Here is a 19,916-nt window from a genome sequence, read left to right as displayed (position 1 = left end):
TTAACGTGAAATACATTAGAATCAGTGGCATCGGATCGATTCCTTGCTGTAGTTTTTTTGGCAATTCAATTATTCTAAATCGGATCGATTCCTTGCTGTAGTTTTTTTGGCAATTCAATTATTCTAATTGATCTTATAAAAGTTTCAAGCTTACCGTTTAATATTTTTATGTGTAATTAATTTTAATATCACTTAAATTGAATGTTATTTTAAATAATCTTTCAATAAACGATTATATTTTAGATATATATTTTTTGAAAAATTATGTGGTTTTGATTATATTACAAATTTTAATAATAAATATTTAATTAATTATATTTTATAATTATTCTTTTAATTTATAAAAAATAATTGAAAATAACTTCTAATTTTTTTTTTAAAGTTCTCATAAAATCATTAACTATTTTAAGATATTTTATATGATTTAATTATTTTATTTCAAAAAAAATTGGTTCAATAAAAGCTTCAAGTTTGATATCATTTTAAAATAAAAAATTAACCTACATAGCAATTTAAGGTTTTTATAAATTACTTAGAATTATCTTTTAGAAATTTGTGATTCTAAAATAAACAAAGTGTATTTTATTTTAATTCAAATATTGAAAGGTGAATGAATGACTTTAAGAAACCTAAAAGAATCATCATCAAGTTCTTCAAAGAGATTTTTTGTTGTTGAAGAAATAGTGAAATCAACTTGATGGTTTCGTTTGAAAGAACAACTTCAATAGATGAATGATCTTTCAAAGAATCATCGTCTGCTAATAAAAAAAACTTCATCAAAAAGAATATATGATTCGAACAATGAATGAAGATGATGAAAAAGTTTCGTTCAACAGAATATCTGAAAGAAGAAATGATGGAGGACTTTATAAATAATATCAAATAGAATCGAACAAATTCAATTGAAAAATGCAAGTTTTACTATGACCAACCAAAGTAATCAAATTCTTTGAGGCGTTATTATATTTATATATAATCATTAAAAATAAAACCCAAAAAAGAAAATTTAAAATTCAAAATTAATTGCTTAGTCTTTTATTAGAGGTCCATTTTATTATTTGCCCTGGGCCTCTAAAATGTTAGGACCGGCCCTGATAAAATGAATCAACAAAAAATATAAATATTATTAATATATTCATAAAAAATTATATTATTGAAATTAAAATACAAAAAAAATTGCAATAAAGATACATTTTAATTATAAAATTTGAATTTAAAATAACATCAATTTATTTTATTCTAAGCTCTCCTTTATGCAGCAAAATAAATAAATCTACTGGAAACATAAGCTTACTTCTATTTTTATTACATGATTTATGTTACCTTTATACATAGTGTATACACAAATTCAGCCACTGTACATACATACACGAATTAGAAAGAGCATGGTTTAAATTCATTTTTGACACACTAATTTAAATTCAATTATTTGGTCTAAAGAATACCTGAATTCACGAGGTGAAATTTTCTACATATTCATGAGCCCCGTGAACATGACAGCACAGGGTTGAAGTTAGCTCGTGTATTTGGTCGTTATTTGTCTCCTTCAATGGTGTCCCTTTTTTCTTAATTAGGATAAACAACAGATCGGAAATCAGATCTGTTACTATATTTATACATAAAGCAAATTGGTACATGATATAAGTTGAGGATAATAGTGCGTACCAATTGAAAATAATTGTACAAGTTGTCTACGGTTTACAGGTAAAAACAAAAATGGATAATATTATTAGGAAATCACTATGTACAAGTTGTCTACGGTTTACAGGTAAAAACAAAAATGGATAATATTATTAGGAAATCACTATGGAAAATACCATAACAATACAAAGATTCATGGTTTTTGTTCCATGCCACCGCAAGATCTAAAAGACGAAAACTCAATTACAAAATATCCGATAACTATACACAAGAAGGGTGGATCATTTTTTTTTTGTGTCGCCAAATATCTTTTATGAAAATGGGTGGCTAATCACTCGAATTTATTTAACGGTTGACTGATCTTGAAGTATTGGTTTCATTGGTGTTTTCGACTCACCCGTACTCCCCAACAGTGGTATCAGAGTTGTGGTTCGGCTCGGTGGGTGAGCAGGAGCTAGATCTGGTGTAGGATCTTGTTATAGGATGTGGGGGACTCACACTTGTGGGGGAGAATGTTGGGTGCAAGTGTGAGTGGTTAAAGTCTCACATTGCCTATGAATGAGTGGAAAGTTGGATTTATAAGAGAGATGACTCAATTACCTAACACCTTAAGGTTTTGGGTTGAGATGTGGTGTCTCCCTCTCTTGTGGTCCTGGAGCATTGGTTCCATTGGTGCTTCCGACTCACCCGGACTTTCCAACACTGGTATCAGAGCTTTTGGTTCGATCTGGGGATAGGAGTCCATAAAGTTTCAATCTAATTTTCGTATACTCTTTATGGTGGAGTATGATTGTCGGTGAAGCTAATGAAAGTTAATGTATTATTTTCAATCAAGGTGGAGATTGTTGGATTTGGTTGAAAATATATTTGTTGAAGAAGTCTCATACTGCTTAGTTTAATGAAGGAAGAGGGAGTCCAAAGCTATATATAGTATTCAAGTTTTTCTTTACAAGATACATCAGTCAAAAACACTATAAACTTGTGTTTCACTTTCTTTGTTCTCTTATGCTCTTGTATTATAGTGATGTGAGATGTAGTTAAATATTTGCTTTGGAGAGTACGGGTGTATTGGGGCCTTGGGGTGGTTAAGGATAGTCTATGTGTTGTAACAATTTTTACATAGTGTTATTCTCTGGTTGTCATTTGACAACGATCGTGTTTTTTTTTTTCGATTTTGGAGTTTCCACGTTAATATCTTGTGTTGTTATTGTGTTCATATTTTTTCTCTATGTTAGTAGTTATTTTCCCAACACGTCATTCCACATACGTGCAATCATCCATTATCTCTTTTAATTAAAAAGGAACGTACGTCGCCAGTTTCACCTGGTGGATGGTTGGTTTGAACGCATGCTCTTCAGCCCTCTGGTATTAGGATCGAAACTGGCATTGTGGCCAACACAACATGAATAAAAAAAGGAACGTGCGCCACTTCAGAGATATTCAAATTCTTTTCCATTCACATTTCACTCTCTTACTAACTGGAGTAATTGAGGGTTAACCTTACAGGTCAACCCTATCTCCGCCGCATAGGAATCCCAAAACCACCACAATAGACCGTGAATCCACTCCTTTCGATCAAGTTTAGTTCCAATATGGAACATTGACACTATCTATATGAACCAACTTCTGATTAATACGTTTCTCCACGATCTAACTTTTCTTATTTCATTCAAGTCTCCTCTGATAGAAATCCAGATCTCCTTCAGTCGAAGCACATATCTCATTTTCCTGTCAGATTTAGATTCAAAATCTCACCTCTAAATCCTCCATTGGATTCGTTGACAATGGCGACTTCCAAAGCCACAAAGAGCACTCTCTATGTCGTCCAATGGCAAGTCGTCGTTTCCATTAATGTTGTCAAGAATCTTTAGCTTCCTCTTCAAGGGACAAACGATTAAGTCCTGATGAGCGCTCCACTTGTTCCCCGCCGCAAAATCCTATCCAACCTTAGGAAAACCAAGGAACGTTTCAACTTCCTCCATTTGTCATATCTACACTGCAATTTTACTTAGGTGTCCCTTTATTCGTACCTCCACTACTGTCTACAGTGTTCGTGCAAGAAATGTTTTCCGATTTTCAAGGAACCAATGACCTACTAAATAACAATTATCAAATGGTACAACATTAAAACTCCTAGGTCTTTGCGAAGAGGTTTAATCAGAGTGAAGAAAGCTCATACAACGTCAATCCGAAGAACAACATTGTGCAGGAAGTGAACTCGCATAAAACCTTCATTCCTGAATCAAGAAGAGATCCAGAAGAAGTCAAAAAGTCATTAAGTCCCAAATGGCACATGCTTTCATTCCCTTAGTCCTGAATATGGAAAGCTTATTCAGCAAATTCTCTTTGTCGGGCTTCCTTAGATAAACCTGGGAAATAAGTATAACCTTCATTAGAAAATGAAGAACATAATTCTTTGATCGATCTCGGGTTAGGACGAGCTAGCAACACTAGATTTAACTCCAAGTGAACAGAAGCCTTCCTTTCTATAGTTTTAAGTCGATGAAACTTATATGGAGGCCTTTCAACCTAAATCTCTCCTAACTTTAAGGAAGATGCCAACCTTCCTTTTCCTATCGGTTGAAGGGATAATAAGAATTCATCCATCACGACTCGGGAAGAGGAATCCTGAATTTCCACTAGAGAAGGACGAGCATCTATCAAAATGACCTGCCCGATAACCTGACCATAAGGCATGCCAGCAGGTATACTCAAAGTGGAAGCTCCCCCAACAAAAGAAGTCCTCATATTTCCAACCAAAGCAACAACCGCCCGATTAAGAAAAAAGACACCATAGAAGGTTCAAGAAAATGAAACAAGAAAGATAAGGCCCATGGCCACTTTCCAAAGATTCTATACATTTTCTCATTCAGTTTGACATACACCAGCCAGCGGGTCTGGATGCACCATTTCGACCAGTTTCTTCACGCGTCGGTGACGTGTTGAAGCGGTAAAGCGGCAAGCAACAAAAGATTTGGAAATATTTATCCGGGAAATTATCGTCTCCACAGGGACTAGTGCATTGAACTGCCGTTCAACAGTTTCCAAAGTTATGAGTTTGATTTTGAATGAATTTAAATATGAAAACAGAAAAGTAAATATTAACACAAAAAAATTCATTCTTCGGAAACACCGCCTAGTCAGTTACAAGAACACGTCCATTAAAGCTTGATAATAAACACCTTTGTGATCAAAAGCGAAAACAATCCTCAGTATACCTGGATGCACCAAGTTTCTTGAAATATTCTTACCAGCTTTCTTGGTCAAAGTTGATACTATCACAATGGTAAAATATGTTGTAAATAGAACTAATGCAGATACAATAAAGCAAACAAATTCAAGCGATCGCTATCTTGGAAGCCCTAGAAAAAGAGAAGTAAGAGCGAAAAGAGAACATGAACTTCGGAACTCAAAAGAAGGATCAATCCAATGTATAAAACCAATGTCAGCTAACAAAATTGTTTGAGCTTGACTCAACATCAAAACAAAACACTCTCAAAGGAGAACGATAAAGGAAACAAAAACACTCTCTTCGCAGATTAGTGAACAACAAAAGGGTAAAAACGCTTCCAAAACCCTTTATACTCTATTCAAGCACTTTGGAACGTACGATCTACCCCGCACCACCAATGGTTGAGATCTTCTCAAAAACAACTTGTAAGCCCTCAAGTACTCTAAATAGAGAGAAACACCATTGGTAGTTAGCGAATAAAGCGTGTAAGTCACTCTTGGCGTTACATTATAGCTTATAAAAGAGTTATTTAATGCGCATATTCCTGATAGACATCAACATCCCATCTAGGATTTCCACGCTTAATAACTCTATGGTCGAGTAATGATGCGTGTCACAAACCCTCACCTTGCAAAGTAAAGACAAGGGTTAGGGGAAAATGTTCTGGACCGCCCACAAGGTCCAAAAGACGCGGGTCCAATTATAAAGTAGCAAGTTACTAAAGACGGGTACGGTATACCCCTTTTCTTTTGTGTCGCAAAATATCTCTTACGAGAATGTGACACTAATCACCCAGACTAATTTAATGGTTGACTGAATCTCACGTCGTAGCCAAAGACAGAGCCACATGGTCTCTAGGAGATGCAACTACACCCCCTCAACTTTTCAAATTAAACTAATTACTACTGTAATAATCCCTTCAATTTTAGAATTGCAGCATGTTGTACTAAGTCTCGCTCAATTATTAATTGCACTACACACACAAGCTAGTATAAATGAACCGTTTGATATTCACCATTTTATCATTATGATAGTTTGTAAGAATAGTAAGGTCCGACACAAAGTGTATTACATGATTTTAGATTAAAATAGTTGAAATTTAACTACATGATAAAATATTATAATAAAACGACTTTTTGGTATGTAGCTAGGATTTCAACCTCATTATTTACGTATACAATTAAAAACTTTGTTGCTGAATCAAAGTAAATCCTCAATATTTTTTCTCAATAGAAATATCTATATAAGGAAATAAAGTACACTATCTAATTGATAATAAGATTTCATTAATAAATATTAAATAGAAGGAGTGTTAACAACATACACCTCTACACTATCTTTTCCGTAAAAGATTAGGTGGATTTTATTAAATTAATATGAAATTCTTATAAATTTAAATATATAAAAGTGAGTGTATTTTCCTAAAAAAATTGTAATAAATTAAAGGTATGTACTTTATATATATATATATATATATATATATATATATATATATATATATATATATATATATATATATATATATATATATATATATATATATATATATATATATATATTAGAGTTTATAATTTTACTATCTTTTCTTATTAAAGTTTAAGCTTGTCTTGAAAATTTTCTGTCTTTTTTTAATAAGTATTGTTTTAAAAAATTCAATAAAAATAATAATTTTTTTACTAATATATCCATAATTAATTTATATTTTTTTACATATAATTAGTATTAAATATGATTAAAACTCTTTTTAAAGAATAAACTTATAAAACAATATAAATTGTCAATAGACTCATTAATATTAACAATTTATTTTTGATAAATTTTTTATTTTTTTATCACTAAATAAAGTAGTAATAATTATTAGAAGCTCCCACACACAACTATCAAATATTAGGTTTGAATCTAAAACAAAATATTCATCTTAACAATATTGGTTTTTATTTTTCAAGTTGTACCTTATAATTTATTATTCAAAATAATTTACACTCCTAGTCAGAGTTCTAGAACCCTGGCTCCGCCAGTGGTCAGCACATGTGTGCAATTATCAACCATCTCACCTATTTAAAGAGGAAAGTGTGTCACTTCACAGAGATTTAAATTATTTTCTATTAAAGTTTCAGTTTTCGCTCTCTTAAGCGTTGAAGTGTCAATCTTGCAAGTCAACTCTTTCTCCACCTTCGAATGCCGTGAACCACCACAACAAACTATAAATCCACTTCTTCTAATCAACTCTAATTCCATTACAAAACAATTTGAAATTGCAATTGTGATCAATGTAGCTGTTGCGATGCATATTTCAGTGTGGATATCTAATGAAATATATTTAAAATACACATTTAAAAAGTATTTAAAATTAAGATTTTTCATTACATTTAAGAAGAGTGGTATATTTCGATTCTAAAATATTCATTTTTAATGAGAAGAAATAAACATTTAAAAGGTTTAGAATTGTGAAGGTCAACCCTTTCTCCATCTTCGGAAGTCGTGAACCACCATAACAAACAATGGATCCACTTCTTCTAATCAACTATAGTTCTATTACGAAATAATTTTAAATTGTAGTTGCGATTGCAAATGTGGTAACGAATCTTGCAATTGTGATCAATGTAGTTGTTGTGATACATATTGCAGCGTGGATACCTAATGAAAGATATTTGAAATACACATTTTAAAAAGTATTTAAAATTAGGATTTTTCATTACATTTAAGAAGAGTGATATTTGTAATTCTAAAATATTCATTTTTAATAAGAAGAAATGAACATTTAAAATGTTTATGGTTTTGATGCAATCGAATTCGTAATTTTAATTCACACCACAATTGCAGTTCGATACCATTATAAAAACGACCACATTGGCAATATTGCGTAGAAATTGCCGTTGGAGACCATAATTTAAAATTATGCAAATTATATATTAATCAAATAACACATTAAATACTTCAAGACCCAAACCTTAACTACCAGACCAAGCCATGAAAGTTAAACATAAATCAATTATACTGAATTTAATTATTTTAAAATCAATTCTATCAAAGTTATGTCAAAATTAATTCTATGAACCGTAAATCCAATAATATTTTGGACGCCATCACCATTCCTTTAAATGGAATGGATCCTCTACAATGTTTTATTTGTAGTCTTTCTACCATCATCTTAAGCATTCATCTATCTTCATTCTTACTTTTCAAAACAACATCTTTTTATTTAATTAATTTTTATCAATTTTTAATGTGATAAGACTTGGTTATTATAATTTTTATTAATTCTTAGTCATTAGAATAGATAAAACATGGGAGAGATGGATGAAGAGAGAGAGGTAGGCGATGATCTAATTTTCTGTTAAACAAATTTTCTACCTAAAAAAAATCACTGCTACATTAAAATTTCAACAACACTGATTTTTTTTCATTCAAAAACATTTAAATCAATTCTTTAAGGTTAAAAACATAAAATGAAGATTGATGTAAACGTCAAGGACAAGATAAACACCGGTAGACCCAGTGAAGCCAATTACTCTCAACGTTGAATTGTAACATCCCTAAACATGTGGAAGCAACTAGTGGTAGAATAGAGCAAGCGATAAGTGACCTAAAGTGTATTTCTAGCTTAAAAAGAAAATCACTTTACTAAAAGCAACATTGCAATTATTAATAGATAAGGAAACATATCAACTTTCCGCCTTGGACCACAGTGACAACAAACTTACATGTCAAAGACAAAAATCATTAATTTGTAACAACGAAGTTAATCTACTGGGGTTCTAAAGTCTAAATCTCCTATTATATCAACCCACCATCACCATGTAAACTATTAGCACTCATTTCCTCAAAACCCAAAACAAATTCAAACCAAAAGAAAACATCAGCTCATGGATAATCCTACTCCTAGCAGACTCTCCCTTGCCATGGAGAGAACAGGGCAATGGTAATCAGCACTACCCTCCTTTTCTCCTCTTTTCTTCCACTTTCAAACCCATAATTTTCATAGTACAATTTTATAATCAATTAATAACTTGCATTTTTTCAGGATTTTCTCTCAAGAAATCCCAAGTGATGTTATAGTTACAGTTGGAGAAGCCTCTTATTCTCTCCATAAGGTACCAAAAAATTCATTTTGCATGTCAATTTTGGTTGTCTGCCTATGAAATTGATAACAGTTCAATTTTTAACTAATCAAATTGAAATTAACAGTTTATGTTGGTGGCAAAGAGCAACTATATCAGAAAGATGATATTGGAATCGAACGAGAGTGAACTCACCAGCTTAGACTTATCTGACATACCCGGCGGCCAAGAAGCTTTTGAGAAAGCAGCGAAATTCTGTTACGGCGTCAACTTCGAGATAACAGTCAACAACGTGGCTCCTTTGCACTGTGCCGCCGTGTTCCTCCAGATGACGGATGAGTATTGCGACGGAAACCTCGCTGGTAGAACAGAAGGTTTCCTCTCTCAGGTTGCGCTCACTAATCTTACCGGCGCAGTCATGGTTTTAAAGTCTTGCCGTCAGCTTCTACCTGTCGCCGACGAATTAAACATTGTCAAACGCTGTGTTGATGTTGTTAGTTTAAAGGTGTGCAATGAAGCAAACTTCCCCAGCCGCTCGCCTCCGAATTGGTGGACGGAGGAGCTCGCCGTCCTTGACGTTGATTCCTTCGGAAACGTGATCAACGCCATGAAACAACGTGGCGCTAAATGCCTAACTCTAGCCGGAGCGTTGATTACGTACACAGAACGTGCGCTCCGTGAGCTTGTCCGTGATCAATCCGGCGGTGGCGGTGGAAGAATCCGGTCATCAGATCCAAATGACTCCGATTCAGAATTAAGAACCGAACAACGCGAGATTCTACAGTCCATCGTCCCTCTCTTCCCCTCAGAGAAAGCCGCTTTTCCAATCAACTTCCTCTGCTCCCTCCTCCGTTGCGCGATCTACCTCCGCGCCTCAAGTACATGCAAACGCGAACTCGAGAAACGAATCTCCGAAATTCTCGAACACGTATCAATCAACGATCTCCTAGTCCTATCATTCACTTACGACGGCGAGAGGCTTCTAGATCTCGACAGCATTCGCAGAATCATCTCCACTTTCGTCGAAAAGGAAAAAAGCACCACTGTATTTAGCGCAGGTATCACCTTCGGAGAAAACTGCTCCCCCGCTATGCTACGCGTCGCCAAAACCGTCGACGCATATCTCGCCGAAATCGCATCCTACAACGAACTCACCATTTCAAAGTTCAACGGAATCGCTATTCTCATTCCAAAAGGCGCGCGAAAACTCGACGATGATCTTTACCGCGCCGTCGATATCTACCTTAAGGTATGAAAATGGAATAACCGTATACAAAACGACACTATCGTAGAACAGTGAGATTTGAATCTAACGCTTTAGCGCGTGTGTTATTGCAGGTGCACCCGAATCTCGATGAACTAGAGAAGGAGAAGGTGTGCAGTGTAATGGACGCGCTGAAACTCTCTTACGAGGCGCGTGTACATGCATCGCAAAATAAACGGTTACCGGTTCAGATCGTGCTACACGCACTATACTACGATCAGTTAAAGATAAGAAGCGGTGCGGCGGAGGAGCGTGACGCGGCGGCGGAGAGAAATCAGTTACAAACGGACGTAACGTTGGTGAGAGAGAACGAGGAGTTGCGTACGGAGCTGATTAGGATGAAAATGTACGTTTCGGATATGCAAAAGAACGGAACGACGTCGTCTTCTGGAACTAAAAAGGAAGTCAAAAAGTCAACGTTTTTCTCTTCAGTGTCAAAGAAACTGGGTAAGTTTAACCCGTTTAAGAATGGGTCTAAGGATACGTCCAATATTGATGATGCGGTGGATTTGACAAAGCCCAGAAGGAGAAGATTCTCCATTTCTTAAATAATTATTTTATTTTTGTGTGAAGTGGAAATTTTATAATGTTATTAAAATTAATATAGTGTTTTAAATTATTTAGGTTTGTAACTAGTTATTACTAGAGGATGTTTAGCATTAGTATTTTTTTAATTTAGTTGTATTTGTGTGTGAAGCAAATTCCTATATATAATGCAGTCTGTATTTATTATATATGCTTTCTGTTTTTCATGCTTCTTATGTTGTTTGTGTGGCAAAGAAAAAATGTGAATACATACGTTTTCATGAGTCTTGGAATTGCAATATGAATGATTGCTTGATAACTATAAAATATAGTAGTATTTCACAACAACAAAAAAGATAGTATAATAACTATCGAATATAAGAGTTAATGATAGACCAGAATATTTGTTAGAATATTCTTTGTAATTACATCTGTATCTTTTCCATTCATAGAATAGGCAATACATTCCTAATCCATTTTAAGTAAATCATTGATGTATAGTTAATATCTTTTATATTAGTGACACATGATAACTGTACATATATGAATACAAAATACTGAAAAAGCACATGAAAACAATTTCTTTCATGGTATCAAGAGACCTAGGGTCTTCTCCAAAGAACCTTTTCCATCTGGCTCTCGCCATAACCAACATCAAGAACCACATCCCCGTTATTCTTGAGATGGAAAACGTTCAATTTGGTATGTGGGTTGAACTTTTCAAAATCCATGCTCGATCTCATAAGGTCCTTCATCACATCATTCCTCCAGCACCAGGCAAGGAAAAGAGACACCTGAAACAGATGATGAGCAAGACCTGTGGGCAACTCTTGATGCAACAGTTCTACAGTGGATCTATTCCACTATCTCCAGTGATCTTTTGGCTACCATCATTGAACCAGACTCCACTGCGATGGAGGCCTGGAATCGATTGACCAACATCTTCCAGGACAATCAAAACGCTCGTGCAGTCACTCTCGAGCAGGAGTTTTCCTCCGTTTGCATGGAAGATTTTCCCACCGCTTCCGCCTACTGTCAGCGTCTCAAAACACTTTCTGACCAATTGAAGAATGTAGGAGCCCCTATCTCTAATCAGCGACTCGTTCTCCAACTTGTTTCCGGCCTCACTGATGCATACAAAGGGGTTGGTACACTGATTCGGCAAAGCAACCCTCTTCCAAAATTTTATCAGGCCCGCTCTATGCTTACTCTTGAAGAAGCCGGTTTAATTAAGATGGCGGCTATCGGCGCACAGGCTGCCATGGTTGCGACACAACCAAAGGACCCTACTGAACCCTCGTCCTATAAAGATAACCGTGGCGGCAAGAAGAATAACAGCCGGCATTCTGCTCATAAAAACCGCAACAGTTACGGTAGAACCTGCAGACGTAGTCAACGTGGTAACGGACGTGGTGGTAGTCAACCATCGCTACAAGCCAACACCTCACCGTGGCAGGATCCTCCTGCTCCTTAGCATCAGTATCAATGGGGCTGGATGTCACCACCATGGGGACTCCCTCCTTGCCCATATCCTTCTTCTCAATGGACTCGTCTGAATGGTCCTCCAAAGCAACCAGGGCTATTAGGTCCACGTTCGCAGGCCTATACAGCCAGCACTCCTTCTCTAGCACCCACAGATATTAAAGCCGCCACCATGTCCCTCAATCCTCCCGATGGCCAGTGGTATATGGATACTGGAGCAACCTCTCATATTACGGCATCACAAGGTAATCTATCGTCTTATTCTAATATGAGTAATTCAAATCAAAATATTATTGTTGGTAGTGGACAACAAATTCCAATTCGTGGTTATGGACAATCAACCCTTTCCACGCCTACAAAACCTTTAAAACTAAAAAATGTCTTACATGCCCCACAAATTATTAAAAATCTTGTTTCTGTGCGACGTCTCACCATTGACAATAATGTTTCTATTTCTTTTGACCCTTTTGGATTCTCTGTGAATGATTTTCAGACGGGGATGCCACTAATGAGATGTGAAAATAGTGGGGATCTCTATCCCATCGCAAATAATTACTCAGTCTCCCATCCATCCAGTTTTACAGCTCTTACTTTCAATTTATGGCATCATCGCTTAGGACACCCGGGTTCATCTGTATTGCGATCTCTTAGCAAAAATAAGTTCATTGATTGTAAGATCTTAATTTCAAATTCTGTTTGTGACTCTTGTGTTTTTGGGAAACAGATTAAATTGCCATTTTATGCTTCTCAATCTCTTACTTTAATACCTTTTGACATTATGCATAGCGATTTATGGACTTCTCCTATTTTAAGTACTGCTAGGCATAAATATTATGTTTTATTCTTGGATGATTACTCTAATTTTTTGTGGACTTTTCCTATTAACAAAAAATCACAAGTCTACTCTATTTTTTCATCCTTGAGTACTCTCATTAAAACCCAATTTGATAAAACCATCAAATGTTTTCAATGTGACAATGGACGCGAATTTGACAATGAATCTTTCAAAAAATATTGCGATGCCAATGGTCTTATTTTTCGTTTCTCTTGCCCGTATACTTCTTCTCAAAATGGTAAAGCGGAACGAAAAATACGCACCATAAATAACATGATTCGCACTCTCCTTGTCCATTCTTCCATGCCCACATCTTTTTGGCATCATGCTCTTCAAATGGCAACTTATCTGTTAAATATCCTCCCACATAAATCTCTGAATCACAAGTCACCTACGCAAATCTTATATCACCGGGATCCCACTTATACACACCTTCGGGTTTTTTGTTGCTTATGCTATCCACTATTTCCTTCCACCGGTATCCATAAATTACAACCTCGCTCTACCCCGTGTGTTTTCTTGGGCCACCCGTCCAATCATAGAGGATATAAATGTTATGACTTGTTCAACAGAAAAGTAATTATTTCCCGACATGTAGTTTTTGATGAAACTCAATTTCCTTTTACTAAGTTACATTTACCCTCTAATACTGCATATAATTTTTTAGATGATACTTTACATCCTTTCCGCATACATCAGTGGAAAAATCAAAATCTGCAACCCATTACAGCCAACCCTCCTGCCACAATCCAAACTGTTTCTTCAAATAATAACCATGTTCCGCACACCACCATCTCAACCGACTCACCTCCAGCAAATGACCAGCCAAATCACCAAACCGTAAGAACCGTAACAACCCGCAGCATGCATGGCATTTCAAAACCCAAACGCTTGTTCAACCTATCTACCTCGGCCAATGACCTCTTACCCTCTCCCATTCCAAAAATCCACATTTAGCCTTGTCCGACCCACATTGGAAATCTACCATGCAAGAAGAATTTGATGCTCTTATTAAAAATAAGACGTGGGATTTGGTTCCACGGCCTTGTGATGTTAATATTATTCGCTCTATGTGGATTTTTCGTCATAAAAAGAAATCTAACAGTTCTTTTGAGCGTTATAAGGCTCGTCTTGTTGGTGATGGCAGGTCTCAAAAAGCTGGAGTAGATTGTGATGAAACATTCAGCCCTGTGGTGAAACCAGCAACTATCCGGACGGTTCTCAGTATTGCCTTATCAAACTCATGGCTTATTCATCAGTTAGATGTCCAGAACGCCTTTTTACATGGCAATCATCATGAGACAGTCTATATGCATCAGCCCATGGGTTTCCGTGATCCTATTCATCCGGACTATGTTTGTCTTCTAAAAAAATCACTATAATGCCTAAAACAGGCTCCTCGAGCGTGGTACCAACGATTTGCTGACTATGTCTCCACCATAGGCTTTCATCACAGCATAACCGACCATTCATTATTCATTTACCGCAAAGGCACAGACATGGCATACATTCTTCTATATGTCGACGACATCATTCTCACCACATCCACTGATGATCTTTGGAAATCCATCATGATGCTCCTTGCTTCTGAATTTTCCATGAAGGATTTAGGTCCTCTCAGCTATTTTCTAGGCATTGCAGTAACCAGACATACAGGCGGTCTCTTTCTTTGTCAAAAAAATTATGCAGCAGAGATCATTGATCGGGCCAGCATGTCATCTTGCAAACTGTCTGCCACACCTGTTGACACCAAACAAAAACTCAGTGTCTCATCAGGTGTTCCGCTTGAGGACCCCACTCATTATCGGAGCCTTGTCGGTGCTTTGCAGTACCTCACATTCACTCGACCAGATATTTCATATGCTGTCCAGCAGATATGCCTCCACATGCATGCTCCAAAAACAGAACACATGAATGCTCTAAAACGCATTCTGCGTTATCTACAAGGCACTCTGCATTTCAGCTTACATTTGTACCCTTCATCCATCTCTAATCTTACTTCCTACACTGATGCGGATTGGGGTGGTTGTCCCGACACAAGACGCTCAACATCTGGATACAGTATCTTTCTTGGTGATAATCTTATCTCATGGTCATCTAAACGACAACCTACTCTCTCCCGCTCTAGTGCTGAAGCTGAATATAGAGGGGTAGCCAATGTCGTGTCCGAGTCATGCTGGATATGAAATCTTCTTCTGGAACTACATTTTCCGATCCCAAAAGCCACGTTGGTGTATTGTGACAATGTCATACCTCTCCGGCAACCCCGTTCAACACCAACGCACAAAGCACATCGAGATGGATATTCACTTTGTTTGCGAGAAGGTAGCTCGCGGTCACGCTCGAGTTCTTCATGTCTCGTCGCGTCATCAGATTGCTGACATATTTACTAAAGGGCTCCCGCGCATACTTTTTGATGATTTTCGGACCAGTCTTAGCGTACGAGAACCTCCCGCTTCCACTGCGGGGGTGTGATAGACCAGAATATTTGTTAGAATATTCTTGTAATTACATCTGTATCTTTTCCATTCATAGAATAGGCAATACATTCCTAATCCATTTTAAGTAAATCATTGATGTATAGTTAATACCTTCTATATTAGTGACACATGATAACTGTACATATATGGATACAAAATAATGAAAGAGCACAGGAAAACAATTTCTTTCAGTTAAATATATAATAACTATCAATGAATTAACCACGCCTGCCTTCATCCTCCTCAGAGGAAATCAGGTGATTGATTCTTACAGAGTCTATCTGGATCGTATAGTTACTGAAGACACCCATTACGACTTACGACGTTTATGCTGCTCACCGTGCGACATGCCTATTTGATGATATCTCACTATTCTCTGGATGGTTGGCATGTCGTTCTACCATCACTATTCCATATCTGATAGATCGCTTCATACGGTAGTTCGACTATACTCAGACGATACCCTGATACCCTATTATCTCCGCTCCTCTTGACTTGACCCATAGGCAGATATATGAGATCTTTGCTGAGTATCAGAACCACATGGTACCGGACGAGGCTCGACAACCAGAGCGGAGAGAGACTGGAGCTGCATTGCTGGCTACATCATGTGGTTCTTCACTGTCTCACACCCCTACATGGTGCCCACTGTAGAGGGATCACCGTCCAGACCAGCTCATCAGGAGATATTACAGGAACAGTAGTCTCAGTAAGATCACACTCAGGATGTGATGTCTCGCTGTTGTCAGAGAGTGGAGATAGGGCGGGCGGGCATTGAGGCAGGTTTCTTTCCTGAGGGGTCTGGTGGCAGGCGTATAGTGGATGACATGATTGCGGTGGCACAAGGGGCACTTGTGTACCATAACATTGCGCCAAGACAAATGGGATAGTAGATGGTAGAGGCGGAGGAGGTGGGATTCACAGAGGAGGCGGCAAAGCCTGAGGAGAGGATGAAGATATTGTCCGGCACACACAGAAGTGACTGTGATGATTATTTTGATGTACTATTTTTTATAACATTGATGTACTATTTTTTTATAACATTGATGTACTATTTTTTGTTGATGTTTATGACATATGACTATTTTGATGTATTATTTTGATGTACTATATAAGATTGAGTAGACATATCACTATTTTGTTTTACTATATTTTGATGTATTATTTTGTTGCACGGAAACATTGAAGTTATGGAGTGAAATATATCTGGTTTAAAATATAGCAGAAAATTTCAGAGTCATATCTACGAAAAATTCTAGTGCTCAAAGGTTTTGGATATGCATCTACGGAACTTTCCCTTAAATGAATTAATTTGCTATTTTTCTCAACGTTTACCAGTTTAAAAAACTTTCGTAAATGTAGTTCCGAAAAAAATCAAATTTTGACCAATTAAAGATACTTCCTAATATGTATCTCCGGAAGCAGAGGCGTTAGTGGAATTGCGCTTTGCGCCTAAGAGTATAAGGAGTGGATTAAGAAATTGTCTAATTTTTTTTTACAAAAGAAAACTCATATCATTTCATTAATAATAAGAGATTGGATACATGTTGGAATAACAGTAAAATCTTGAAAACTAGCATAAGATGGAGCCACCCGTGCCAAAACATGAGCAACTTCATTGGCTTGTCTTCTGGCGAACTTAACATGAGAGTTCATAAAAGACTGAGATAGCAATCGGTTTCATTCTCGCGTTATAGAGCCAAAATCTGTGTGATTTAACTTTTGATTATACACACTTTCTACAACGCTTTTAGCATCCATCTCAAAATCAACATTGCAGTAGCCGAGATTTTGAGCCCACCTTAAAGCTGCCAACAACCCAAGTGCTTCCCCAACCGCTACTTCTGTGATGGGAGAATACCATTATGTTCGGGCTGCAATAAAAGAACCGTCTTCATCTCGAATACAAGCACCTATACCAACCTTGTTGGTCGAGAATTTGAGCCCACCTTAAAGCTGCCAACAACCCAAGTGCTTCCCTAACCGCTACTTCCGTGATGGGAGAATACCATTATGTTTGGGCTGCAATAAAAGAACCGTCTTCATCTCGAATACAAGCACCTGTACCAACCTTGTTGGTCGAGAAAGAAGCGTTAATATTACACTTGAGGAGCATTCTTACAGATTTTGATCCCATGGATATCTCCCCTGGATTTAACCTGTTTGATGAGCGCTGATAGGCCTTCAGAGCAAAGGGTGAACAAATATAGGGATAAGGGATCCCCTTGTCTCAGACCCCTACCAGGATTAATAAGACCAACCGAATTACCATTTAAGAGTACAGAGTAATCAATTGTTTCTACCCAAAGCATAATCCACCCATTTCATTTTTTATTAAAATCCATAGTAATGAGAATATCCTTCAAGTAATCCCAATCTATTGTGACCCCTATTAAGTTTATTTGGGTTTGGTTTGTCTTTATAGGCCCATTAATTATTTCTTACATTTCAATCTTGTATATTGGTTTATTTTTATTTGAGTTTTATCAAATACAAGTTCAATAACTAAATAATAATATTTTATTTGATTGTGTTACTTTGTTATTTTATTATTAATTATTATTAATTTATTAGATTTGCTTACTACTATTGTTTTTGAAATTTTCTTATAGACCTTTTAGCCTTCTTAGGAATCTGTGATAAAAAACTCCAAAACATTCTATATTTCGGAAGTGCACCTCTGAAGGTATTTTGTTTTTGGAAAAAATAAATTATTCCGAATGTGCATATTCGAAGACACCTTTTTTTTCAGAAAAAATATGATTTCGAATAAGCATTTTCGAAGTCAAATTTTTTTTAGAAAGGAATGTCTGCGGAGATGCATATCCGAAATATTTCAATTTTTGGTGTTGAGATTTTTCGGATATGCATAACCGAAATAACTCATTACTTATTAAAAAATTAATATCAAGGTGAATGAATATAATTAATAGTATTAATTAAAATATATTATTAAATATATATCATTATAATCAAAATATAATAATAATATTAGCCTAATAAATAATTAAATCAACACCTTATTTTTATATACATATTTAATAATAATATAATAATAATAATAATAAAAAATATATTTATTTACTATTTATTTATTATTTTTTATGATACATAAAAGAATCATTTCATAAATTAATTTTCAAAAACAATTTTGTATTTAAAAAAAATTATTTTATAAACAAAATTTCCAAAATAATTTTAAAGTTAAAAATTATTTTACTAACTTATATAAATGAAAAATATTTTTATTATATTTCATAAGTAAATTTTAAATTAAATAACATTAAATATATAGTTTATTCATTAAATAAAATTAAGACAATTTTAGTTATAATAGTATTTATTTCACTAAATTAAATATTGTATTTATTTTTTATATAATAATAATTGTTGTGTATTAGTTATAATTTTAGTAATTATTAACATGAAATTTATCAATATCTCAAAAAATTTAATTTTTTGGGATTTTTTCAGATATGCATATCCGAATTAACTAAAATCTCAATTTTTTCGGATGTTTTCGGAGAGCATCTTCGAATTAACCAAATTCTCAATTTTTTAGATATTTTACGAGATGCATCTCCAAAAAATATTTTGGAACTTTTCATCCTATATAGTTGGTCTATAAAAAAATTTTCTTGTTTTTTGCTTCAAAGTCTAGGTAACAGAAAGGCCCAACTTTTCACTTTAGTTGTTAATTTTAGAAGATTGGGCTACAATGGCCCTTAATTTTAAAAATACATTTTTCTTTTAACTAATTAATTCATAAATAGATAATTATCTTTTAACTAAGTGATAAGTGGATTTAAAAAAGCTAAGAATATGTATGATTTATACAATAATATTTTATTTTCATTTATTAAAATATGTGCTCATTTTAAATTATTAAATTAAATTATTGTTGTGGAGAAAAGATGGAATACTAGCTTGAGATGATGAACTTTTTGAAATAATATCTAATAGTTTTTAATATTTTATGTAGTTTAAAAATACACATAATTGTTCACTCTAAGATATTAGTGTCTCCTTGTTAACAAAGCCAAAGTGGTCTGTGGCAACGTTTGTTCTATTGAAATTAATATATATATATATATATATATATATATATATATATATATATATATATATATATATATATATATATATATATATATATATATATATATATATATATATATATATATATATATATATATATATATATATATATAAGACACCTTCAAATACAAAGATTTAAACTATAATTAGAATTCAAATGCCATTTTTATATATAAAAGAAGTTTTACCAATGAAAAAAAAATCTCTAAATATTTTGACTTCAATAAAATATTTCCCTTAAATAGTAGAACTTCCTTTAAATTTGAACACTACTATGTTTTAAGGCTATTTATAAGGT

At 34.8% G+C, this 19,916-nt stretch overlaps 1 protein-coding gene and 1 pseudogene across 1 annotated transcript; both read left to right on the top strand.

The window, feature by feature from the left end:
- The first annotated feature begins 8,560 nt into the window (after positions 1-8,560).
- On the top strand, positions 8,561-10,959 carry LOC131620838 (root phototropism protein 2-like). Its single transcript, XM_058892020.1, has 4 exons — positions 8,561-8,795; positions 8,898-8,967; positions 9,062-10,183; positions 10,273-10,959. The coding sequence occupies exons 1-4, from the start codon at positions 8,740-8,742 to the stop codon at positions 10,744-10,746; spliced, it is 1,722 nt and encodes a 573-aa protein (XP_058748003.1). The 5' UTR covers positions 8,561-8,739; the 3' UTR covers positions 10,747-10,959.
- A 106-nt stretch (positions 10,960-11,065) lies between these two features.
- On the top strand, positions 11,066-12,197 carry LOC131619348 (uncharacterized; annotated as a pseudogene).
- Positions 12,198-19,916: the final 7,719 nt, after the last annotated feature.

Source organism: Vicia villosa, linkage group LG7 (assembly GCF_029867415.1).
Source record: "Vicia villosa cultivar HV-30 ecotype Madison, WI linkage group LG7, Vvil1.0, whole genome shotgun sequence".
Lineage (NCBI taxonomy): Eukaryota > Viridiplantae > Streptophyta > Magnoliopsida > Fabales > Fabaceae > Vicia > Vicia villosa.
Note: the sequence above shows the minus strand (reverse complement) of the source record. Positions and strands in the feature narration are given on the sequence as shown.